The 27658-nt window shown below is 42.7% G+C and overlaps 1 protein-coding gene and 1 pseudogene across 1 annotated transcript in view; both read right to left on the bottom strand.

Annotated features, from left to right (window-relative positions):
• LOC126285144 (ras-like protein family member 10B) overlaps positions 1–27658 on the bottom strand; it is a 234204-nt gene that overhangs the window by 68415 nt on the left and 138131 nt on the right. The window contains exon 2 of the mRNA XM_049984460.1: positions 4783–4916. Within this exon, the coding sequence (XP_049840417.1) occupies positions 4783–4916 (134 nt within the window). The remainder of the gene's footprint in view (positions 1–4782; positions 4917–27658) is intronic.
• On the bottom strand, positions 1149–1664 carry LOC126284713 (alpha-crystallin A chain-like; annotated as a pseudogene).

Below are 27658 nucleotides of genomic sequence, written 5' to 3'. Positions count from 1 at the left end.
ACACATCACAGACTCTCAGGAAACAGAAGAATTATTGGATATCATGTATTAGGTTTAGTACAAGTGCTACGCATAAAATTATATTAGAGGTAAGTACCATATTGTAAAACACTCTTAATAAATGTTATTTCTTATTGTGTTGTCACATTTCTGTAATAGTGCGCCTTGCCACAGCAAGTGTTTTCTGAACAATTGTAGTACGCAATGACTACCTTCCAGGAACTATAGCAAGCAGACATTTTTCTGCTACTGTCGATGTTTGGGCTGAATTAATTCAGTTACTACAGTCACCACAGTATCCTACAAATACAGTCTTTAATGCTGAAAAAAACAATTATTTGTCACACATGTCACAAATATTCATGAAGAGTAATAATTAGTTAAAACAGACTACCTGTCACGGTACAGAAATAAATAGAAAATTAACAATCTGGAGATGTTGCACATAATTACTACATTCTGTAAGAGTGAACAGATGTAATCCTGCAAATACACAGTTAGTGACAGCATGGCTTTGACAAAAGACAAACAGTCGTCCTAGCAGATGCTCAAACCACCGCATTGCGTCTCCAAATATTTAGCGACTCATTACTTCATGTTTCTCCGAACTGCTCTCTTAAGAGTGGAACAATGAAAACGTTTGTACTCTAATTTCTGTGTTAGTATTAAATAATTGGACGCCCCTAGTGTGAGACTTGCTGTAATTTCTGTGCAACGGTTAATAACGTAGATACCATATCATGCAGTCTAAGATAAAGACATTCAAAAATTACACTTAGACCCGGAATTGAATTTGAAAGCTCAAGTGTTCTAACACAAAACTATACTCACTGCACTAACATCCTTTTAAATTAACAAGAGTTAGTATCGTTTTCTTTAATTAGAGTATCATTTCGGTATAAAGAAGCAAGTGCATATTACAAATATAATGGAATGAATTTTTTTGTTAAAAATGTTCTTTTACTTTATATAAGGTGACGTCCTGTGACAAACATTTATTTTCAGTAAGGCTTTCACGTTATACAATACAAAATTTATGGAATTAAGTTTTCACCAGGGGAAAAAGCTGTGTAGAGTTTAATATGCGACAACATTATCTATGCGCTAGCTTTTACTGCAAACCAACCGCTCAAATTTGGTTCTCTCCTCTACTTGGATGATGTTTCCTTTGCTGCAGACGCGCCCTTCTAATCAACCTTTAAAGGTTGTGATACTTGTTTATCGCTATGATCTTACTGTAGGCGCTATTCTCTCATCAGCGTCAGGCACAGACAGTGTTTCTTTCTTTGGTGCAACAATGCTAATTATATATTCCGAGGATAAGATCAGTGCTACATTTTTACATCAGTTTCTTCCGCTGTTAGGTATCGAAGAGTTCAAATATGTGAAATATGTCCATGTTGGCTGGCCCTGTCACTCCTCGTGTTCGCTTCTACAAAGACCACGTTGTCAATAACCTTCACTGTAGCTTCATGAGGTCTGAACTGTTGCAGATCAAGGTTCACCTTTAAGCCATCAGCACCATAGTATACCGCCGCGATGAGTTCTTTCTATGCATCTTCCAACTGAATTAAAGCAACGAGAGACAAGCTAGTATTATACAGACGGCTAATTCTCGGGCTTGGACACTCTGTTTCACCAAAAATCTGTGGCAGCAACGGCATCGCGTAACACATATCTCAGGATGAGATTTTCACTCTGCAGCGGAGTGTGCGCTGATATGAAACTTCCTGGCAGATTAAAACTGTGTGCCCGGCCGAAACTCGAACTCGGGACCTTTGCCTTTCGCGGGCAAGTGCTCTACCATCTGAGCTACCGAAGCAGAACTCACGCCTGGTGCTCACAGCTTTATTTCTGCCAGTATCCGTCTCCTACCTTCCAAGTTTTAATCTGCCAGGAAGTTTCATATCAGCGCACACTCCGCTGCAGAGTGAAAACCTCATTCTGGAAACATCCCCCAGGCTGTGGCTAAGCCATGTCTCCGCAATATCCTTTCTTTCAGGAGTGCTAGTTCTGCAAGGTTCGCAGGAGAGCTTCTGTAAAGTTTGGAAGGTAGGAGACGGATACTGGCAGAAGTAAAGCTGTGAGCACCGGGCGTGAGTCGTGTTTCGGTAGCTCAGATGGTAGAGCACTTGCCTGCGAAAGGCAAAGGTCCCGAGTTCGAATCCCGGTCAGGCACACAGTTTTAATCTGCCAGGAAGTTACATATCTCAGGATTCAGGTATCACTTCTGTATTCCAACTCCTCTCCCGTCACGTTCTACACGGTAATTCCGCGATTCCTTGATGGTGTTGCAAACTATCAAGTATTATGGGGAAGCGTAATTGTATTAATATGAGGTAACGGACCCTGGTCTGGAAACGGATCTAGTCGAAAATTATAAGCGAAAATAGTCCTGATACCTCTGAAAGTGGATCTATTCTGCTGCAAGCTCTTTGCTTCCATATTTTTGGAGGAGTCAGTATGGACCGAAAGAAGGAAGTCCGGTAAACACAAGCTCAGCAGAGCATACTTTAAGAACTATTAGCATTTGTTCATCGTTGCTACTACGAAACACATCTCTTCTGTTGAAGTAGAAGAGGTTCACTGTCAGATGTATCACAACGATTTTTGCTTCTAGCTTTCGTCTAGGTCGTTTCCGGAGCAGGGAACCTTACCTCAAATTACGTTTGCCATTCACTATCTTCTTTAAGTTTGTAACATCACGGAATCACCCCGTATATTGAGTGATGGCGCGCTGTGGGATGTTTTGGGATGTTTTCAGGCGACTAAGCACTAACTGGGAGTTAGAGCCATACATTACTTAATGACGATGCTTCTCTTGGAGGTGATTACAGTGTCGCAAAACTACCTCTCATTGACGACCACTTTCTACCAAAAATAAGCAGGGAACGAAATTTTATAATAGATATTTTTGGTAACATGCAAGGAACCCTGCTGTGGCGTCGTAATGTGCGAATTTCACTTTATCCTGTATATACACTACTAGCCATTAAAATTGCTACACCACGAATATGACGTGCTAAAGACGCGAAATTTAACCGACAGAAAGCAGATGTGATATGCAAATGATAAGTTTTTTAGAGCATTCACAAAAGGTTGGCGCCAGTGGCGACAACTACAAATTGCTGACATGAGGACAGTTCCCAACCGACTTCTCGTACACAAACTGCAGTTGACCGGCGTTGCCTGTTGAAACGTTGTTGTGATGCCTCGTGTAAGCAGGAGAAACGCCTACCATCACGTTTCCGACTTTCATAAAGGTCGGATTGTCGCCTATCGCGATTGCGGTTTATCGTTTCGCGACATTGCTACTCGCGTTGGTCAAGATACAATGACTGTTAGCAGAATGTGGCATCGGTAGGGTCAGGAAACTAATTCGGAACGCCGTGCTGGACTCCAACGGCCTTGTATCACTACCAGTCGAGATGACAGGCATCTTATCCGCATAATTGTAACGGATCGTGGAGCCACGTCTCGATCCCTGAATCAACAGATGGGGACGTTTGCACGACAACAACCATCTGCACGAACAGTTCGACGAAGTTTGCAGCAGCATGGACTATCAGCTCGGAGACTATGGCTGCGGTTACTCTTCACGCTGCATCACAGACAGGAGCGCCTGCGATGGTGCATTCAACGACGAATCTGGGTGCACGAATGGCCAAACGTCATATTTTCCGATGAATCCAGCTTCTGTTTACAGCATCATGATGGTCGCATCCGTGTTTGGCGACATCGTGGTGAAGACACATTGGAAGTGTGTATTCATCATTGTCATACTGTCGTATCACCCAGCGTGATGGTACGGGGAGCCATTGGTTACACGCCTCGGTCACCTATTGTTCGCATTGACGGCACTTTGAACATTTCAGATGTGTTTCGACCCGTGGCTCTACCCCTCAATCGATCCCTGCGAAACCCTACATTTCAGCAGGATAAGGCACGAGCGCATGTTGCAGGTCCTGTACGGCCCTTTCTGGATACAGAAAATGTTCGACTGCTGCCCTGGACAGCACATTCTCCAGAACTCTCATCAATTGAAAACGTCTGGTCAATGGTGGGCGAGCAACTGGCTCGTCACAATACGCCAGTCGTTACTCTTGATGAAATGTGGTATCGTGTTGAAGCTGCATGGGCAGCTGTACTTGTACATGCCATCCAAGCTCTGTCTGACTCAATTCCCAGGGGTATGAAGGCCGTTCTTACGGCCAGAGGTGGTTGTTCTGGGTACTGATTTAGCAGGATCTATGCACCCAAATTGCGTGAAAATGTAATCACATGTCAGTTCTAGTATAAAATATTTTTCCAATGAATACCCGTTTATCATCTGCATTTCTTCTTGGTATAGTAATTCTAATGACCGGTAGTCTATTTCTATTCGCCTGGGTGAGTATTTCAGTGTGGCTGACTGCAATGCGGGAAGCCCAAGTTGGATTTCCGGTACTACCAGCGATTTTTCCTCCGTAGGACGATTGGAATGGGGTGCCCTCAGCTTCGTCGTGCCATTTCAGGATCTACTTGACCGAGTAGTAGCGGCATTAGGTCTGATATAGCGATAACGGCAGAGTGTGCAATGTGCTGACTACCTGTACTCCATACGGCACTGGCAGAGGATGAAACGGTGGTCGGTCGTCTCGAGTGGCCCGTCTTCGGTTAGAACGGGGAATGCTTGCTTATACATTTCTTCTCTAGAGAAACAAAGCCTCGTCTGTGTGTGTAATCGGTTGACTGATTGGTGTGTTTCCTACGTGGAGGAGCAGCATTATGTTAATTACTTACCCTGACGATGGAGGTCTTCCCGACGGCGGACGCACCCAGGAGCGCCACCTTGACGCAGCTGAGGCAGGAGTCCGCCCCCGCGCTTGGGGGCCGAGCCGCGTGGTCTCCGCGGGGCCGGCCGCCTCCGGAGGGTCCTGCGAGCACACCGGGACAACACTGCGCTTCATCTTCTGTTTGCGGCACACTCTCATGGTTTGCCATACTGAGGCCACATAACAAAATAACGACAGCATCATCAAACAAAAACTGAAATTCCTTAGCTCAATAGTTCGTAGATCAATACTTACTTGTTATTTATTTATTTAACTCTGAATATTGCAAAGGGTTTTACACATACATTACTTTTTGCATCTTCGACTGTTGTACCAAAATATTATGATTGTGCCAAAACATTATGACCACTATAATTCTGCAGGCTTTCGTGGCCGTTGTCACTGTAGTTAAAATCTTCTGGGTTATTAGGCCGCGTCATATTTCTACTAAAATGATCAACGTTTCGACCCCTCTGCTGGAATCTTCAAAAAATGTTCAAATGTGTGTGAAATCTTATGGGACTTAACTGCTGTCATCAGTCCCTAAGCTTACACACTACTTAACCTAAATTATCCTAATGACAAACACACACACCCATGCCCGAGGGAGAACTCGAACCTCCGCCGGGACTAGCCGCACAGTCCATGACTGTTGCGCCTTAGACCGCTGGAATCTCCCTTAGGATCTTATGGTGTCCACTATTGCTAGAACACTGCCAGACATGATTTTTTTTCTTTATTGCTTTATCGTATTTCAGTTCCCCATTGGGGTGGGCTGGCAGCAGCATATCCGCTGCTCTTCAGCCGAAAGACATAGAACAAACAATAGAAGACAGTTAAAAATATACAAAGGAGAGAATATGGTGAACATAGATATAAAAAAAGTGGGAACATCATGGAAGGCAATAGTCGAAAAAAGGGGCGACTGTAAAATGGAGATAAAAACCGTAAAAAAGTAGCGCACACAAAAAAGTACACACTGGGACAATTAAAAGAACACAAGGCACAGTATGACCAGAGCATAAAAGTATCGACGCATGGCGTAGCACATAACAAACACTGACAGCGAACCTCAAGGCAGTACACAATTAAAATCACACCGCTTGATGCACAGGAGAAACAGCACTAAACAGTTAAGTGTACATTGTCTCTCTGTGTGGAGACCAACACCAAACAGTGAACTCCTAATTGGGCTACTAACTTTGTAACATTCATAGTGAAACCACGGTTTGAGCTTTTGGTTAGTTCGATCTTGGCCTTCTACCAGTTAATCGTTTATTGCCTCTTTTTTAGGACTTGAACTGCCAAGCGAACTTTCATTTCTGTATAAATGAAGCTCCCGAAAGGGGACTTGAATTTGATTTCAATCCATATTATTGCTTACGAACTGAGAGACTTGCTTTTTAGGTGTTTATGAGAAATCTGATGAACTTGGTATGTCGCCACCGGCACAGGACATATCAAAATATCTGTAGGGGATACCTAGGCACGTTTATGCACGCATCACGTTTGCGCAGAGCACTTTTCTCGGGATCCATTCTTGCTAGAGAGTTACCAACAATGGAAGAATACTAGTACTATCTACCGTGCGCTCTTAAAAGGTTGATGGCACCAACTGAGTCAGCCTTTGGTGCGGGGTACGTATTTGTATTCTTATGCAAGGTGAGTAAATTTTGTTACTCTATTATCGAAGCTTTTAGAACTGAACAAGTACCAGGTCAGAGGCATCGAGTAAGATAGCCATCAGGGGTCGAAATCACTGCGGACTTACTTGCTTACGCAGAGTCACGAGTGCGCAAACAGTTCTGACAGTATCTAGGCACATCCACTGTATTTAGGCAGGTGCTCATCAGTGCCAGGCCAGTTCATTCTTAGAGAGCAAAATTGCCTTTATACTTACTGTTTGAAACGATACAACCAATCAGAAGCAAATCGACAATAGGTCCAGTGTCTTAGATATAGAAGGTGGACAATAGGTCCAGTGTCTTAGATATAGAAGGTGGACTCGCGATGATTGTCAATAGGAAACACTTTTTTTTTTTGTTGCTAGCACATATTTCAACTTGCACAATGATGATGATATTCATTTCATTAGCATTCAACTCTGTGTAGGCCATACTATGCTAACAGCGGGAAGTTTGCAGAAAACGTGTTTACTGCCAGTAAAATTTTCATATTTTACAGCGTTATTTGTTGCAAATAAGCCTGTAATTTTATTTAATGGCAATAAAAAACTCTTTGATAATTTAAGCAGTGTGTTTTGTTGACTGATTATTGTGTTGCGCAATGTGCATAAACATGCCACCACTGGTGCATAAACTTGTCCCATATATGGGGAATGTTTATTCACTCAACTTGAATCAATTATTTTCCCCAATTAAATGCAATGTTGAGTTAGAAGTACATATATGCCAAGCTATACTTTAATAACCATGTTGTTGGACTGAATGATTTTAAAGACGTTAAATCTAACTAAAAAGACTTAAAAAATACTAAAAGAAATTCGCATAAATGTGCTCCAGTCTCCCCTACTGTGCAACCTGTTCAATCTAATTCTTCGCGACGATGCTCTTCCATAAAGTATTCTCAAACTTCTCGCCATATCAGTTCCGGGGAAAACCTCGAGCTTTCGGCAATAACCACCATCACCTTCGTGAGGAACAGCTGCCTATATTAGCTGGCCTGTTGATTTTCCAATGGAGTGCCGGCACTCCACTAGGGACGTAAAGAATGCGGTGAGAGAAATTTGGACAACTTATACATTACACATTAGGCTCATCCGTTGGATATTATAACTGATGTACAGGTCAACATCAAGTCTTGTCCAAGTTCCCTTGGAACTTCTACGCAGTGTCTTTCCAAAGGGCACCTGAAGAGTCACTGCCCAGCGAGGTATCCATCAGTGTTTCCCGGGCATTCTGCTTAGCGTAGACACACATTTACTTTCGATTAATGCCATGTAAAAAAATTCTAGTACGAGATTCTTAATTACGTTTGGAACATTCTGAAAGGAATTTTGATGGTTTTGTCCTCAGATTTGCTACCGTGATTGAGGCGTGGTAAAGGATACTGTTGGCCTCGCATCAAAGAAGAAAGATACCATTTCATCTGCTGGAAATATTATGTGCGGTGTCGTTCGAAATATGAAAGAGATTGTGCTAACTCATTGCCTAGCAAAAGTTAAAAACATACCTGTAATTCAATAAACACATTTTGTGGACTAACTGGATTAAAATATACGTGAAAAGTTTGCTTTGCAATAAAAAAATAACGCTTTTATCAAGAAAGTAAACGTGCAAAAAAATAGTACTTGGCAGTAGTATGAGGCCAACGGAACTGACTTCCACTTATTCCAATTTCTAAGGAAATATGAGGCTTCATAATTTTATTAGTCCAATAGATAGATTACAGAATTCATTGGAACGTGTTTTGTAGACGTTCCAGACTAGCACTCTAGTCGTGCAAACCACTCAATAGAAAAGTCGAACAAAGGTCGCTAACATAATAATTGCGTCTTTTATGTCAGGAAGCATGTCTTTCATTTCTCGCCTTGCTCTCCTGTACGAGCGAGCACAGCCCCACGAGGCATAGCCTATATTCGAGGAGAGGAAGCCGGCTGCCGAGTCGAGGACGACAACTGGAATTAAATCTGCGGGGACAGAACTGGCTGCTAAGTGGAGCCGTAGCGCCCTGTACTAATGGAGCTACACCCCTAATGGCGACGCGGGGAGGGGCGAGGCAGAACGGAAGGGACCAATCTGCACGCAGTGTCCCGCTAGTAGTTTCCCCACTACCGCTTGACGTCGCCACTGTCCTCGCTGGAAACCTCGCCTCACGTTCGTGGGAGCAACGCTTGCGCAAATTGAAAACTTAAGCGAGAAAACACACTAACATAACCTAACCTAACATACTCGTTGGCGTTCTCTTTGTGTCATGCAAGGCATTTTAGTGTGTATCGGAAGCTTTTTTCCAGACAAATTGCGTTTTTACCGTATCACTCTGCAATGAGTGATACGAAGGTCATTACTATAGATTATGAAGATGTGTGGGACACCTGAGAGACACTAGAATGAAAATTTCACTGTGCAGCGTAGTGTTGTTCGCTGATATGAGACTGTCCAGACCAACTGATAAACACAGGAACAAAATTTATTAATCCTGCAAGTTTCGCAGGAGAGCTTCCGTCAAGATTGTAAGATAGGAGATGAGGTAAAGTTCTGAGGAGGGGTCGAGAATCGTGTGTGGTTCAATCGGCAGGACACTTGAACGCAACTGACAAAGGTCCGAGCCGGCCGCGGTGGTCTAGCGGTTCTAGGCGCTCAGTCCGGAACCGCGCGACTGCTACGGTCGCAGGTTCGAATCCTGCCTCGGGCATGGATGTGTGTGATGTCCTTTGGTTAGTTAGGTTTAAGTAGTTCTAAGTTCTAAGGGACTATTTCAGCAGTTTGGAAAACAAGATCGTATACAGTAACTGTAGATGGAGACAATTGCTTCACAAGAATAAACATGCAAAGAGCAATAGCTGTTGCAGATACGAAGAAACCGAAAGAAAATAATATACCTATTGCATCGAGGCAGCCAGTAAACAAAATGGCAGACGTCCAACTAAACGATAACAGCAAGTTGACATAATTTGCTGAGTTTAAAAAAACTGTTGGTAAATATCTTCGTGCACGTATGGAAAGGTACATTGAAAATTTGGGAACAGAAACGACTGAAATCAATGAAATCACGAAGAAAAGGTATGGCAGTAACTTTTATTGAGTAGGCACCACATTTCAACATTTAATCAAAGCCAAAATAGCAACTACATTCCTATTTCCCAAACTAACGAGAAGATTATTTGTATTGCGTATATACTATGTGATATTTTACATTTTGGAACTTCCCCCTCTGGTACATTATTTTAACAATTTTGTTTTTATTTTATCTCTATTAGCTCTTTTTTATGTACAACAAAGATCTCCAAAATTGTTAGTCCACTTACACTTTTCTTCTTTTGTCAACGTTATTTGTTTGCACCACTAGCTGTCGAAACATCTCGAACAGCTTTGTAAACCTAAACGAATGGAAACATAATCTATGAACACGCTGTCATTTGTATACACATGACAACTTTTGTAGGTAATTATCCTTCCGCTAATTTACTTTCACAACGTTGTGTTCCCATTTCGTAAGGATAATATCGTGTGCTTTGTCACTGGACACGGCTAAAAAAGACGAAATTGGTTATGAAACGAAAGACAATTTAAATACATAATAGCCCTAGTGGAAAATTCCGCAATATCTTCTTTAAATGTTTATACCCCTTAAGACACGACTTAGAAACTATTTGAAGTACTAACAAAAATATTGAGATTCAGGAAGAGAAATTAGATATGTATAATTAAAGTTGATGACAAATTAAAACTTGCATTCGTGTCTTGCTCTCTCTCTCTCTCTCTCTCTCTCTCTATGATTTTTACCCTCCACGCTGCCCTTCAATACTAAATTGGTTCTCCCTTGACGCCTCAGAACATGTCCTACCAACCGATCCCTTTTTCTAGTCAAGTAGTGCCACAACCTTCTCTTCTCCCCAATCCTGTTCAATACCTCCTCATTAGTTATGTGATCTACCCATCTAATCTTCAGCATTCTTCTGTAGCACCACATTTCGAAAGCTTCTATTCTCTTCATGTCCAAACTAGTTATCGACCATGTTTCACTTCCATACATGGCTACACTCCATACAAATGCTTTCAGAAACGACTTCCTGACACTTAAATCTATACTCAATGTTAACAAATTTCTCTTCTTCAGAAACGCTTTCCTTGCCAGTCTATATTTTATATCCTCTCTACTTCGACCATCATATTTCACTCCCCATAAAAAACTATAAATCCATCAGCCTCCTTACAGTAATGTACACCATATTTACTAAAATTATTACGAGTCTTAAAGTAAAAACATTAAAGTTTAATCAGGAAAAGGAAAGCAGGTCGTGAGCGATATTATAGAACGGAGCAGTTAGAATAGGAATTTCTTTAGCACTTCAATTGCGATTCAAGGGTATTGACAGTGCATCTGACTCTGTTACGATGAAATGTGTGCTAACAGTGCTTGGGGAATAATGCACTGAATCGACCTATATTAGAACAATGAAAAATATACGCGCATTATTAGTACTTCATCTTCCATTAAACTTAATCAGTACAGTGAGAATTTAAAAATAGGAGGTGGAATCCATAAATAGATTCTATCTCACGGAAACTAATCTCAGGATTCATATATATTCCAAAAATGATAGAATGAAGAAATGATGTGGAAAACTCTAATTCATGTTAGTTTTTGGGGTTCCGTGCCTCAATCAGTAGAAACGTAGAAACGGTACCATTATACGATCACTTTCTTGCGCGCCTATCCGACTGTGTGTCCAATTGTCTAGATCCACTTTCTCAGGAACGAATAAACGTATGAAGTTGAAATTTATGTCACATATTAAGGTCTACAGTTCCTTGGCACTGTAAAAAACTTGTAAGTCAATGCAGTCAGAAATACGGCCATTAATGTCATGTGTCTTGATACTCGCAAATTCACTGGTAAAATGTATGGGGTACTTCCTATTAACCTGGAATCATGAAATTCGGCAAGAAGCAAGGTTACACAGTACAATTAAGGGAAAAAATCAAAAAAGGATTTTGGAATTGACCTCGAAAGTCTTGGAAATCCCGTGACAAATAACTTTTCAGTATCGATATCGATAAGAGGTAACGCAGATAACGTGAACAACAAACAACGCAACTTAACGGAAGGAGTATGGATGACGGCTTGAAAATCAATTACAGCAAAACTAAAATAGTGTACATTGTTTTCTTCGAATAAAATGACACAAATTAACAATGAAGTAACAGAACCACTTGAATACAATGACTAGGTGTAGAGCAAAGAAAAGGTTAATGGAGAAAATACGGGAGCCGCCGTTTAATTCTCGTCCCTACGCGAAGATCAGTGCTGTAGATATTAGTGTCAGTGGCATTGAGAAACTGCTAAAGTTAAAGCAGGCTTCAGCGTCTGGTGGAAACCCTGTTAGGTTCTATACAAGATTTGCATATGAATTAGCTCCCATTTCAACCATAATATACTTCAGATCCCTCGAATAAAAATTTATATCTAAATGATTAGGAAAAACCGCATGCTGCATCTGTCTACAACAGATAAAGTCCTTATGCTTATCCATGTGCAACTGCTACGGTCGCAGGTTCGAATCCTGCCTCGGGCATGGATGTGTGTTATGTCCTTAGGTTAGTTAGGTTTAAGTAGTTCTAAGTTCTAGGGGACTGATGACCACAGCTGTTAAGTCCCATAGTGTTCAGAGTCATTTGAACCATTTTGCTTATCCATTACGGATGTTTTAGAACCGTGACTGTATAATGAATGTTAATAAGTTATACACAACTGCAACCAGTCACTTTTTGAATAATAATACATTATTCCATAAACCTATTTTCAAACCTTTTCAGGTTCATCTTCAGATGGTTTCTGGAGGATCCGGGAAGTTACATCATTACTGGTAGTAGCATAATGCTGGTGCTGGTTCTATGGCAGAAAGTGTGACCCATCTTTCTGCCATAGAACCAGCATCCAGCATTATGCTACTACCAGTAATGATGTAACTTCTCGGATCCTCCCGAAACCATCTGAAGATGAACCTGAAAAGGTTTGAAAACCGGTTTACGGACTAAAGCATTATTATTCAAAAAGTGACTGGTTGCAATTGTGTATAACTTATTTACAAATGTAGTCTTCCTTTCGTGCTGTGCTCTGTCAATGTAGACTAGTCATTTTGGCAGATGGGAACCCTTCTATATGCTCTAAGCAGTGCTGCGAGATGCATCACTTTTCAAAGCATGTGGGGAGAGTTTGCCTCGGCGAAACGTACAAGTCTGTAGTGACTGAACACAGCATGAACGAATGACATAATGTTGGACAGACAAAGGCAATATGCTGCACCAACGGCTTCTGGGATTAGGTCATAAAAGAGGCAGTGGAAAGACGAGTACGTGACTGTGTTGTCTACTGGGACAGTAGTTTCCAACTAAGCTCCGCATGGGATGTAGCGTAAACAAAAATACGTCATGGGCACTAACGTGAAGCGGCGGCGACTGCTGATGGAATGGACAGTCAGCACCAGGACTCGGCTACGTTGGGTTTCCTATCGTGGGGTTTCCTACAAGGGTGCAGCAGGTAGCGACGCTGTCCAGAGCAACCGGCTCCCTACATCTACATCTACATCTACATGACTACTCTGCAATTCACATTTAAGTGCTTGGCAGAGGGTTCATCGAACCACAATCATACTATCTCTCTACTATTCCACTCCCGAACAGCGAGCGGGAAAAACGAACACCTAAACCTTTCTGTTCGAGCTCTGATTTCCCTTATTTTATTTTGATGATCATTCCTACCTATGTAGGTTGGGCTCAACAAAATATTTTCGCATTCGGAAGAGAAAGTTGGTGACTGAAATTTCGTAAAAAGGTCTCGCCGCGACGAAAAACGTCTATGCTGTAATGACTTCCATCCCAACTCGTGTATCATATCTGCCACACTCTCTCCCCTATAACGCGATAATACAAAACGAGGTGTTTGCGAACTGAGCCTCCCCCACTGCTTGTCTACCCCAGTCGCTCACCCTCAGTGCCGGTGTTGTCACCGTTTCTGAGTCAGTGTCATCGTCGATCAGCATCAATAATTTTGCAAAGTTAACTTGCCGGTTCTGGAGTCATATACGTCATACAAAACTAATTATTTGTATTTGGCGGATCTCATTCACAAAAGTACAGTTTTAACGGTATTTCTTAAGTTCTAAGACACAATCTGCTATTTATTGAATTTTTATCTCAACAAAACTGAAATTTTACTTGGTAAATTTCTTACATAACATGGTCACCCGTCCTGTGAAGCTTCCAGAATTTATGTGAGGAAGGCGGAATGAGGATTCAGACAGCTGGTTGCCCACTTTTCTGTCAGAGACTTTTAAACAAGATCATATTTGCCTTTATTGTACTCCAACAGGTGCATTTTCCAGCTGATTATTATGTAGTTCATTTTATAAAGATGAAATTCCAACTAGATGAACTTTGGTGGAGTCATCTATATTAAGCAACGAATTTTATCATCTGTAGACATCAAGAACAACACTCTAGTTATTGACCTTTATCCAACCGTAGACAAATATTCTGTAATTTCTTTCAGATGAACACGCCCATTGTCGCGTAAATCTTTATTTAATGGCTAACTGTAAACCCGGCGTTGCCCGGATATTTATTCATCCAAGTTTTATGTCAGTTCATCCCCCCTTATCTCTCTTGTCCATTTAGTCCTATCTCGTCTCTCTATCCACCTCCTCCTTCCGGCCATCCGTATCTCTTTTCATCTCCTCCATCTGCTCCCCTCTCCCACAACACTTTCTCCTCCTCTCCTTCTCCATCCATCTTCCCGTCTCTGTCCACCTCCTACTCCGCTTTTTCGAATAGTACATCAAATTCACAATAACACCCCTAATTTATGTATTTATTACAGTGTTCCATTAGTCTGCTGCTCCCTCTCTCTTTTGATCTGCATGCACCTCCTCCCCCCTCCCCACCCACTTCACGTTCTCCTCTCTCCGTATATCCATATATCTCTCTCCGCCTCCGTCATGCCAGCTCCTCTTTCCCCGTCTATGAAAAAATACGTATATCTGCCAACTTCCATGCTGATTGACGAGACGATGTTGAATTTATTTAAAGGTAGGCCAACCATCCGTCATCCAGCATACGTTGGCTTGTGTAAATGCCTCCACCACGAACACATACATACATGAGCCAACTCCCAAGCTGATCAGTCAAATGGAGTGTAATTCTGTTGTAAATCACCCTGCGCCATACACCGTATGAAATTTCACGTAGACGGTGAGGTTCCCCTTGTTTTGAAGATCAAATGTGCAAAATTTCATCAAGATCGGAGCAACACTGTGGCTTTTCTGGGAAGCCGTAAGTAAAGTACCCTCCACCATGCAGTGAACGAAGTTTTATGTAGACAGTGACCTTTCTCTTGGTTGGGGAAATAGGAATTCATTTTTATATACCCCGCTCGCTCTGTGCCGACTTAGTTGTGAAACATAAATAATAGATTCGAACAACAGAAATCATGTAATGATTTCTGTTGTATAAGGGACAACATAGCTATTAAATAATAGTAACGAGATTACAAGAGCAGTGACTTTCAGTGTTACTTAAAATAACGTTATACCTTTAAATTATCACGACACAAAATGAAGATGATAAGCAATGTGGGACTTCCTTCCGTTTGCGTTTGAAACTATCGGAGAAATCCTGTGTGGTGAGGAGGGTAGAAGGTGGCAGCAAGGGGAGCCTCGATTTGTTTTGCCGGCCCAAGCCTCTGACGGGTTAAGTTTACCACTGCTCGTAAGAAACCCCACGCTAGGAAACCTCATGGTAGGAAACCCCACGACACCCAGGACTCTACACCCGGATCCCCTTCCACCCAGTATGGGGTCCCCCAGCCACCAACCGCGACATCTCTTCTGGAGGTACGAGCTTGGCTCACCAGTTGGACTCTGGGTAAATGAGTCTGCTCTTCAGCGGTAATAAAGAAAGGAAATGGGTATTAACACAACAGTTCACTTGTAGATGACGAGATGGGAACTTTTCGAAACGTTGCGATAACGTGACACCAACAGTAGGTTGATAGACCGAGCACAGTTCATTAGTCAGCTTCGCGGAGAAAACCTGCAGTCCGAAGAAGAGCGTTGCACACCACCTATCTTTGAAAAACAGGGAATTGCAAGAGTAGGCCATGATTCACGAAGATCGGCGTAGACCACAGTTGAGACGTTCAAGATAGTATTCGTTTATTGTTCCGCCTCAGTTGCATGTTTGTAATTAGATTACGTGTTCCGATCACTCTGGATCATTTTCATTCCTAGGTAGTTGTGTCAGCAACCCGCCATGTCTACTCAAAATCACGTATCAGAGTGGTAATGAGTACACAAGACGGGCTGCTGACGCAATTGCTTAGATCCGTAGATGATTCAATGTGACTGAGGCATGTAGTCTAATTGAAAATGTGCAACTGAAACGGAACAAGTAAGTGAAAATTATCTTAACTATCAATGCGATGGATGAATCCCTCAAGACGATTATTTCGGCTATTGTGATAACTGAGGCAAAAGAGGAAAATATGAATATCACTGACTGTATGCTTTTCAACATCTTGCACGAGATTTTGAACGTGACAGAGGTCGCTGCCCACAGTGTTCGGCGACTGATCACTCGCACTGATACAGCCGGCCGGCCGCGGTGGTCTAGCGGTTCAGGCGCTCAGTCCGAAACTGCGTGACTGCTACGGTCGCAGGTTCGAATCCTGCCTCGGGCATGGTCGTGTGTGATGTCCTTAGGTTAGTTAGGTTTAAGTAGTTCTAAGTTCTAGGGGACTGATGACCACAGATGATAAGTCCCATAGCACTCAGAGCCATTTGAACCATTTTTTTTATACAGTCGTCCGAACCGTAGCAGCAATACGAATGTTGCACTTGTGTCAGGCCAGTCCGGACGATTTCTGTACCCGCCTAATCGCCAGGACAAATCCTGGCTGTAACATTATGAACTCGAGACGGAAGAGCAAAGCAAACACAGGAAACTAGGGAATTCATCACCGCGAGAGAAGGTGATGACCCAACCATCACCGGGCAAGTTTTTTGTGACTACCGCTGTGCGGTGCTAACATTGCGGGAGGCTGCCAAGACGATGCATCATGAAAAGCTGTCCAAGGGTGTGTTTTCGCTCCACGACAGCGACCCAGCTCATTCGGTGCAGCATACAGTCACACATGCTGTTTTTTTCAAATATTTGTATTTTTAAATATATATAAAATCTGTTTTTATGCAAGTCGCACGTGCCGAGACAATTTAAAGTGATGCAGATGGTAATAAATAATATACACTCCTGGAAATTGAAATAAGAACACCGTGAATTCATTGTCCCAGGAAGGGGAAACTTTATTGACACATTCCTGGGGTCAGATACATCACATGATCACACTGACAGAACCACAGGCACATAGACACAGGCAACAGAGCATGCACAATGTCGGCACTAGTACAGTGTATATCCACCTTTCGAAGCAATGCAGGCTGCTATTCTCCCATGGAGACGATCGTAGAGATGCTGGATGTAGTCCTGTGGAACGGCTTGCCATGCCATTTCCACCTGGCGCCTCAGTTGGACCAGCGTTCGTGCTGGACGTGCAGACCGCGTGAGACGACGCTTCATCCAGTCCCAAACATGCTCAATGGGGGACAGTTCCGGAGATCTTGCTGGTCAGGGTAGTTGACTTACACCTTCTAGAGCACGTTGGGTGGCACGGGATACATGCCGACGTGCATTGTCCTGTTGGAACAGCAAGTTCCCTTGCCGAACTAGGAATGGTAGAACGATGGGTTCGATGACGGTTTGGATGTACCGTGCACTATTCAGTGTCCCCTCGACGATCACCAGAGGTGTACGGCCAGTGTAGGAGATCGCTCCCCACACCATGATGTCGGGTGTTGGCCCTGTGTGCCTCAGTCGTATGCAGTCCTGATTGTGGCGCTCACCTGCACGGCGCCAAACACGCATACGACCATCATTGGCACCAAGGCAGAAGCGACTCTCATCGCTGAAGACGACACGTCTCCATTCGTCCCTCCATTCACGCCTGTCGCGACACCACTGGAGGCGGGCTGCACGATGTTGGGGCGTGAGCGGAAGACGGCCTAACGGTGTGCGGGACCGTAGCCCAGCTTCATGGAGACGGTTGCGAATGGTCCTCGCCGATACCCCAGGAGCAACAGTGTCCCTAATTTGCTGGGAAGTGGCGGTGCGGTCCCCTACGGCACTGCGTAGGATCCTACGGTCTTGGCGTGCATCCGTGCGTCGCTGCGGTCCGGTCCCAGGTCGACGGGCACGTGCACCTTCCGCCGACCACTGGCGACAACATCGATGTACTGTGGAGACCTCACGCCCCACGTGTTGAGCAATTCGGCGGTACGTCCACCCGGCCTCCCGCATGCCCACTATACGCCCTCGCTGAAAGTCCGTCAACTGCACATACGGTTCACGTCCACGCTGTCGCGGCATGCTACCAGTGTTAAAGACTGCGATGGAGCTCCGTATGCCACGGCAAACTGGCTGACACTGACGGCGGCGGTGCACAAATGCTGCGCAGCTAGCGCCATTCGACGGCCAACACCGCGGTTCCTGGTGTGTCCGCTGTGCCGTGCGTGTGATCATTGCTTGTACAGCCCTCTCGCAGTGTCCGGAGCAAGTATGGTGGGTCTGACACACCGGTGTCAATGTGTTCTTTTTTCCATTTCCAGGAGTGTATTATTCCGGTAATTATAAGAAATGTTTGCAAAAATATTCCATCGTTCGGGTTCTACATACGGAAAAACACTCGCTTGCACATGAAACCGTGTTTCGTATAAATGCGTTAAATTTTAAGCAATGTATGTGGATGCAATTATTAAAAAGCTGTTTATTAAAACTCATTATCGTTTCTTTGTTTATTCATAAAAGATTTAATTCACCAGTGGCAAAAAATAATCGGAAAATCTGCGGGAGTGCAAAAAAATGCATGTACGGAACGAGAGTTATGCCCAGTCCTGTACAAAATGATATAGTGTTTGATGGAGAATTAAAACTCTGTCGATGGCCTCACAAAAAATATAACTAAAACGAAAATTATTATAAAATAATTTTCTGAATATGCCCACCTTATTCCTAACAAACAGAAAGTATTTACTGTGTTTTCTTAAAAAACCTGTTTGCTACCTTGTAGAAAATTTATTTTCGGAAAAATAAGCTAAATTCATCAATTTTCGTACAGGAATGGAAAACTGATAGTATTTTGTCGTGCACACACTCTTCCGCAGTTCTTCTGTTTATTTCAGCCAATCATACTCATACTTAATTTGGATTATTTGTTACAACATTTCGCGCCAAAATTTTCTAGCAGCGGTCTCTTAATTTTCAATATTCATTATTGCATACTTTTAAATAAAGGAGAGGCAATAATAAGATGTATTATTTGTTGCGTGAAACATTCAGCTTGCGGCTAGTAAGCTTTTTAGTAAATTTATCTGTGTAATATAGTCGCATCGTAAGTTTATCTACGTAATATAAACTACTTCCATACATTATTATCATAAAATTTGCACAATATTTAATATTTCATTTGGTATATTACTTATGTTTGCTGTTATTTTGTGCACTGTATTGAGATTTATGTTTATTTTTCTGAGAGAAGGCATCTAAATAGGAAGTATCCCAGAGTGGGGATGCATGAATCGTAAACTTTAATGACATGTGTTGTCCTGTTGCACGACATGTTAAACGCCACGTTGGATGACATGTGACATCATGTACCATGTTATTTTACACTAGGCAATTCAGTATATTACCTGACATAGGTAATGGTACAAACAATTTGAGAATGTGTCAAAGTGTATTGATTTAAATGTCTTAAATGTTGTCAGGTAAGACGAAAAACTAGTTCCCTTCTATCCCTAGGTCTGCCCAGGGCATAATAGTTTTTATATGCTATGATACGAGCATTTTTCATTCTGTTATTAGTCATGATCGTTTAATTTAAAATCCCCCATTTCAGAGTGTCAGATGACGCAAATGGCTTCCCATGTAATGGTCGGAATCGATGGAACGCATCCATATGTGCTAGAGAATAAAGGAAGATTTGATGTGCTGCACATGGGTCAACGTATACATTCAAGCTACATTTAGCCTATAAATTAGTGTAAAATTTTGAGGAAACTTCTCTATAACAATAAAATTTGCTAGGTAATAACTGCTATCGATTTATTTTTATTAATGCAGTAGGACTATCATAACTACCTTTTGTCGTTAATAATCGCTTCCGAAAGTAAGAGATGCTCCCAGTGTTGAAACGTTGGTTATGATAGTATTCTTTTTAAATCGCACACAGTATATATTACTCGTATTGGCATTATGGAGCTCGCTTATTGTAAGGCCGATGGCCTAGCCGTTGATGTCCACGGAAATTCCACAGACATAATAAGAAGCAGACGACATATATATATACTGAAGAGCCAAGAAAATAAACCAACTGCCTAATATCATATAGGGCCCCAGTGAGAATGCAGAAGTGCCTCAGCACGACGTGCGATGGACTCGACTAATCTCTGACGCAGTGCTGGAGGGAAATGACACCAAGAATCCTGCAGGGCTGTCCATAAATCTGTAAGAGTACGAGAGGGTGCAGATCTATTTTGAACAGCACATTTCAAGGTATCCCAGATATGCTCAATAATGTTCATGTCTGGGGAGTTTGGTGGCTAGCGGAAGTGTCTAAGCTCAGAAGAGTTTTCCTGGAGCCACTCTCTAGGCATTCTGGACGTGTGGGGTGTCGCATTGTCCTGCTGGAATTGCCCAAGTTCGTCGGAATGCACAATGGACATGAATGGATGCAGCTGACAGGCAAGATGCTTACGTACGTTTCACCTGTCAGAATCGTATCTAGACGTATCAGCAGTCCCATATCACTTCAACGGCACACGCCCCACTTCATTACAGAGCTTCCATCAGTTCAAACAATCCCCTGCTACACGCAGAGTCCATGGCTTCGTGAGATTGCCTCCGTACCCGTACACGTCCTCGATACAATTTGAAACGAGACTCGTCCGATCAGGCAACAGGTTTCCGGTCATCAACAGTCCAGTGTCGGTGTTGACGGGCCCAGGTAGGACGTAAAGCCTTATTTGGTGCTGTCATCAAGGGTACACGAGTGGACCTTCACCTCCGAAAGCTTATATCGATTATATTCGGTTGAATGGTTCGCACTCTGACAGTTGTTTATGGTCCAGCACTGCAATCTGCAGCAATTTGCGGAAGGGTTTGCACTTCTGCCACGTTGACCGATTCTCCTCAGTCGCCGTTGGTTCCGTTCTTGCTGGATATTTTTCCGCCCGCAACGATGTCGGAGATTTGATGTCTTACCGGATTCCTGGTATTCACGGTACACTCATGAAATGGTCGTACGGGAAAATCCCCACTTCATCGCTACCTCGGAGGCGCTGTGTTACAGCGCTCGTGCGCCAACTACAACACCACGTTCAAACTCTCGATAACCTGCCATTATAGCAGCAGTAACCGATCTGACAACTGCGCCAGACACTCGATGTCTTAGATTGGCGTTACCGACCGCAGCGCTATGTTCTGTCTGTTTACATATCTCTGTATCTCAATACGCACTAAAATGTTTCTAACATGCCCTGAAAAAAAAAAAAAAAAATAAACAGTGGTGATGTTAAGCGCATACGTCATATTCTGATTAAGGGAGGAGGCCAGTAGACAAACAAAAATTCCATTTGAAACACGAGAATTTAAAAGCATTCAGAGATTCACTTTGTTCGATTTTCCGATTGCAGTCTAACCGCAAAAAGACGCAAGAGAGGCAGAAAATCACACATGTAAACATCACCAAACACAATTCATGTAAAAAAAGCACAAATGCTTTTGAAAATGAGAAATTCTCAAAACATGTTGTGCTAAGTATCAAAACGTAAGTAACTGGTGCAATATTTAAATCATGAATCGGAGATTTATGAAATAATTAATTCCTAAGAACTTAACTGCGGGAAAAATGGCCTATGGTGGTTAAACATTGATTGCAAGGTCCTGCCGAATGGAGACAGAAATGTAAGCGTGCAACTACTCACGCTCGCCGCTGTGGCCGAGCGGTTCTAGGCGCTTCAGTCCGGAACCGCACGACTGGTACGGTCGCAAAAAAATGGTTCAAATGGCTCTGAACACTATGGGACTTAATATCTGTGATCATCAGTCCCCTAGCACTTAGAACTACTTAAACCTAACTAACCTAAGGACATTACCAACATCCATGCCCAAAGCAGGATTCGAACTTGCGACCGTAGCGGTCACACGGCTCCGGCCGGCGGTACAGTCGCAGGTTCGAATCCTGCCTCGGGCTTGGATGTGTGTGATTTCCTTAGGTTAGTTAGGGTTAAGTACACTACTGGCCATTAAAATTGCTACACTAAGAAGAAATGCACATGATAAACGGATATTCATTGGACAAATATATTATACTAGAACTGCCTTGTTATTACATTTCCACCCAATTTGGGTGCATAGATGCCGAGAAATCAGAAACCAGAACAATCACCTCTGGCCAACGGACTTGACACGCCTGGGCATTCAGTCAAACAGAGTTTGGATGGCGTGTACAGGTACAGCTGCCCATGCAGCTTCAACACGATACCACAGTTCATCAAGAGTAGTGACTGGCGTATTGTGACGAGCCAGTTGCTCGGCCGCTATTGACCAGATGTTTTCAATTGGTGAGAGTTCTGGAGAATGTGGTGGCCAGGGCAGCAGACGAACATTTTCTGTATTCAGAAAGGCCAGTACAGAACCTGCAACATGCCGTCGTGCATTATCCTGCTGACATATAGGGTTTCGCAGGGATCGAATGAAGAGTAGAGCCACGGATCGTAACACATCTGAAATGTAACGTCCACTGTTCAAAGTGCCGTCAATACGAACAAGAGGTGACCGAGACGTGTAATCATTGGCACCCCATACCATCACGCTGGTTGATACGCCAGTAAGGCGATGACGAATACACACTTCGAATGTGTCTTCACCACGATGTCGCCAAACACGGATGCGACCATCATGATGTTATAAACAGAACCTGGATTCATCGAAAAATATGACGTTTGGTCATTTGTGCACCCTGTTTGGTCGTTGAGTACACCATCGCAGGCGCTCCTGTCTGTGATGCAGCGTCAAGGGTAACTGCAGCCATGGTCTCCGAGCTGATAATCCATGCTGCTGCAAACGTCGTCGAACTGTTCGTGCACATGGTTGCACGGTGGCTCCACGATCAGTTACAACCAAGTGGATAAGATGCCTGTCATCTCGACTGCTAGTGATACGAGGCCGTTCCGTATTACCCTCCTGAACCCACCGATTCCATATTCTGGTAACAGTCATTGGTCCTTGACCAACGCGGGGAGCCATGTCGCGATACGACAAACTGCAATCTGCGAGAGGCTAAAATCTGACCTTTATGAAAGTCGGAAACGTGATGGTACGCATTTCTTCTCCTTACACGAGGCATCACAACAACGTTTCACCAGGCAACGCCGGTCAACTGCTTTTTGTGTATGAGAAATCGATCCTCATGTCAGCACGTTGTAGGTGTCACCATCGGCGCCAACCTTGTGTGGATACTCTGAAAAGCTAATCATTTGCATATCACAGCATCTTGTTCCCGTCGGTTAAATTTCGCGTCTGTAGCACGTCATCTTCGTGGTGCAACAGTTTCAATGGCCGGTCGTGTACTATTCTGCATGCAGAATTTCTCAGTCAGAACAAAGAAGGTTAATGCCTAGGAAAATATGTCTTGGCCTTTACAATCACCATCTTCCTCACCGCAATTAGCAACCAGAATAATGGAGCTGTAGGAATAGCACTAAATTGTGATTAATGGAATAAACAGAATAAAAATGAGATGTGCCATGCCGGGAACGGTTCGACGCCTCTCAGGGGAAACTGTGGGATATTGACAAATGAACTCTCAGTCTTGTGCAACGCTATCGTAAGTGATGGTTCAGCTCCAAGTAAAACAGAATGTTTGTGGTTCCATCTCAGTAACAGACAAACCAGTCTTCGACTCCAAATCTATTTCACTGCAAAACCTCATATTATTCAGGTGTCATATTTGACAGATTCTTGGTCCATCGATCACAGCTATCTAATATTACAGCCAAGTTCACGCCAAGGAGAATACTCTCTGAAATCTGTGTAGTACCAGCTGGAGATGAGCAACGGCATTGCTTCAATGCAAACCACTCGGATTGCTGTACAGCGCAGTAGAATATTCTCATCCAGAGTCGTTAGACAGCAATCACACGGGCAAACTTGCCAACCAACTCAATTCAAATGTCTAAAAACTATTTCAACTTACTGGCTCCCAACACTAATCCATTTCTCTTCACCTGATCTGAGGATCTGATATACGAGGGTGTGCTGAAAAGTAATGTCCCAAATTTTTTATGTCAAAATTCTTACCTTTTTCAAATGAAACAAAAGAAAACAAACGTCATTAACATTCTACGTCTTTATTGTTTATGTCTACATACTGGGGCTACAACTTTGCTTCCGCCGTTTTTTTCTGAAAGTTCTAGGATTTAGTGGGAGAACCTTACAAAAAATTTACGTTTCAAAGTATTTTTCATCGTTGGCCAACGCTTTCTCCCATCTTTCGGGCTGCATACAAATCCCGCGTCGGACGAACTGGGCCTTTTCTCGAGAAGATCCCTGCATCGATTCAATTTTGCAATCGTTCATATGACGGGTAGCGCTGGGGAGTGAGGTCGTGCGCCATTGAACTAAACAGTTGGTAGTCAAAGGGAACTGTCTGGAGCATACGGCGGGTGGGGTAGGACTTCCCATTTCCACCTTTCTAGGTATGTTTTGGCAGGTTTTGCGACATGGGCTCGAGCACTGTCACGCTGCAGAATCATTTTCCCTGTCTATCGCCGTATTGTGGCCGTTTGTTTTCCAGTGCTCGGCTCAAACACATCAATTGCTTTCGATGACGATCTCCTGTGATCGTTCCCGTCGGTTGCAGTAGCATAGAAAGCTTACTCTCTTTCACAACTATGCCGGTCTTCAACGGCAAAATCACCGTTCTTGCAACATGGAAACAATTTTCTGCAAAGTTCTGTCACTAACAGACGTCTCATCACAGAACTTACCCAGATTTTTATGAGCCTCAGCCACATATTTCTTCATATCAAAGCAGAAAATTAAAACCTCCCGCAGATGTCGAGAATTGGGCTCGTAAGTTGACATATTCAGCCGATAATAACTTTAAGATGCAATCAAAAATCGACTAATATTTTTAAGGCGTTTTATTCTCAAATGTCTAAGCTTACTGTATGACACTTACGACCTACGACTTGCACCACTACTTTCCACTTAATGTCGTCTACTGCAAAACGGCGGAAGCAAGGTTGTAGACCTAATATTTATTTCTCAACATAGTCACCCTGGCGACGAACACATTGCTCCCAGCGAGAGACCAGTTTCTTGAGATCGTCACGTAGGATGTTAAGACTTTGTTGAATGAGGTACAACTTCACCTCTGCTTCCACCGCTTCATTACTATGAAAGTGAAGTCCGTGAAGGTTTTATTTAAGTTTTGGAAACAGATGCAAACCGGATGGGGCCAAGTTGGCACTGTACGAAGGATGATCGATGACAGTGAACTCAAGGCGTCGGATTGTCGTAGATGTCGCAGTGCTCGTGTGTCGTCTCGCATTGTCATGCTGAAACAGAGGGTGCTCCCCATGTGGACGACCCCGAATTCTAAACTCGATTACAGCACGCTGCTTCTCACTCACCGACAAAGTTGGGTTGCACACCGCCATGTAACACGCGACAATTCGGGTTCTTCTATAGGAAGAGGGCTGCAACTATTCAGACATAAAGACTATAGATGTAGAATGTTAGTAACGTTTAGTTTATTTAAAAAGCTTTAAGAGTTTTCACATAAAAATTCGGACGCATTACTTTTCACCACGTCCTCACACACTATAAATGGGAGAAAATATAGAGCCAGGTAGCAGCAACAGGGGTACAAACCTACCTAAACATCCGAAGTAAAGCAGCAGCCTTTGATTAGTCCCTATGTAAGTGAAAGGTAGCAAACAGAATGCGGACAAGCCAGGGAGCACTCAAGGATTTTCTTTTCAAGCCTCCAGCCCGTCAGTTTATCCAACACTAGGTGCGGGGGTGCACTTTGACATCATATCTAGGGAAAGCGAAGAACTTTCTTACACTGCTGTTGACTGCATTCGGAAACTAAATTTAATATTGTAAACTATTGTACCTTATATATCAGTATTTGCAGTATTTGCAGTCTATGTTTCATCTATTTTTCAGTAGAACCATGGTTTTATATTCTAGAATAATACTGTGTGTTCGGCCATACGTTAAATAAATGATAAATGAAATAAATATTGAATAAGTAATGTCGTAGGCTATAATTCCGAGTAACCTTGTATTAACGTACTTGGTGCACAAGCTGTTTAATATTTATTACGAGTAATTTGTTAATTACTACTGTGTTACCGAAATTAATTAATAACTTATATCGGGCACGAAACTGAAGAAGACAATGACACCAACGCGTAGAGGATTTTCAGATGCTATTGCATTAGTGGCAAATATGTGCCCATGCTTAAAGCAGTATATTAAGTAATAGAAGGAAAAGGATCAGTAACTGGTCTTATTGTAAATCAAGAGAAAGAAATTACTTGACAGTGTACATAGACTATTTTAGAAACTAGCTGGTAATGAAATACTCTTTAATTACAAAAATAACAAAATTTAGAGTATATTATGCCATTGTACGACCAATTGTTACATTTAACTCTAAAGTGTGGACGATGACAGAAGCAGATGTGAACGATTAAAGAACATCTACACGAAAAATATGTATGAGATTATGAAAAAGACAGGGACTGGCTATAAGGCATAACACTAACAGGTAGCAACATATACAACACAAAGACGCAATTAAATCCATCGAAAAACTCAGAGTATGGTTGTTAGCATAAATGAAGAAGATGACAGATGACAGTAAGCTCAAGAGTATGATGAGAGGACGATTGCATTCTACTAGAAAGAAGGGCCAAGCAAGTGTGATATGAATGGACGTTGTGCCGGTTGACCTTACCAAGACTGAATTCCTAGCGTGGAAGAAAACAAGCAGAATGCATGGAGATGGGTTGTTGAAGAGGCCAAAGCCATGAACGGTTGCGATACCACAGCCGGTAGAAGAATGATAAGTCACTACGATCTCTAGACGAAGGGTCAAGAAAAGGGAAAAGAAAGATTCAGAAGACAGCATAGCATTTGGTAAATGGTTCGATCAGTTAGCGCCAGAGCCGAAAACACAACATTAAAGTCGTATGAATGTAATACTAAAGTTTGTAAGGTACAATGTCAATTCTGTTGTGGTATAAGTTTGTGAAGATAAATGTGATGTTTGGGACTGAAGTCTGTGAGCTTGTGGCTGGTTGATTGCATCTTATAAATCTTGAGAGTGGGGATGTGGTCTGCTGTAAGAGATCATTTAGAACCGCGTGTGTGTGTGAAACCGCATGTGTGTGTGTGTGGGGGGGGGCTAAGTGCTTATTTAACTTGAGTGCTTCTTACAGGTTAAGTTTTTGTCTCTTTATCCTTTTGTCAACTATATGTAGCATCTCTGTGTTGACTTTGTATCTTCAGCACATGGTCATCAAAAATGACGTCTGAATTGCGTAATCCACAGCTTCGTTCATCTCCACACAGAGATTAGAGCTCGCACCAAACAATTGTTTTTCCTACACACCATTTCCTCCTGGAGCAGAAAACGGGAAAAAGACAGTCGTAGGGCAAGTGCACACCTACACATCGGATGCATATTCAAAATGGTATATTCGACAAGGCGTGGAACAAATTCTATAGTATAGTCCAGGAAAGCACTTAAATACGTATAAGTGAGGCTCGAGTCGGATCAACAATGTAGAATAAAGTACAGGTTATCATTGAACATTGAATACCATTGCTTCTGTCTTTCAATAAGTTTACCAGGACCGTGGAGTCTGACGGGATAAAAATCAAACGAGTATTTCAAATTCTCCACGCAGATTTTTTTTTTTTTTTTTTTTTTTTTGCCTGCTTTGGCTAAATCTACTTCTACGACGCAGCAGA

The sequence above is a fragment of the Schistocerca gregaria genome, chromosome 8 (genome assembly GCF_023897955.1).
Source record: "Schistocerca gregaria isolate iqSchGreg1 chromosome 8, iqSchGreg1.2, whole genome shotgun sequence".
Classification (NCBI taxonomy): domain Eukaryota; kingdom Metazoa; phylum Arthropoda; class Insecta; order Orthoptera; family Acrididae; genus Schistocerca; species Schistocerca gregaria.
This window is presented reverse-complemented; position numbering and strand designations above follow the sequence as displayed.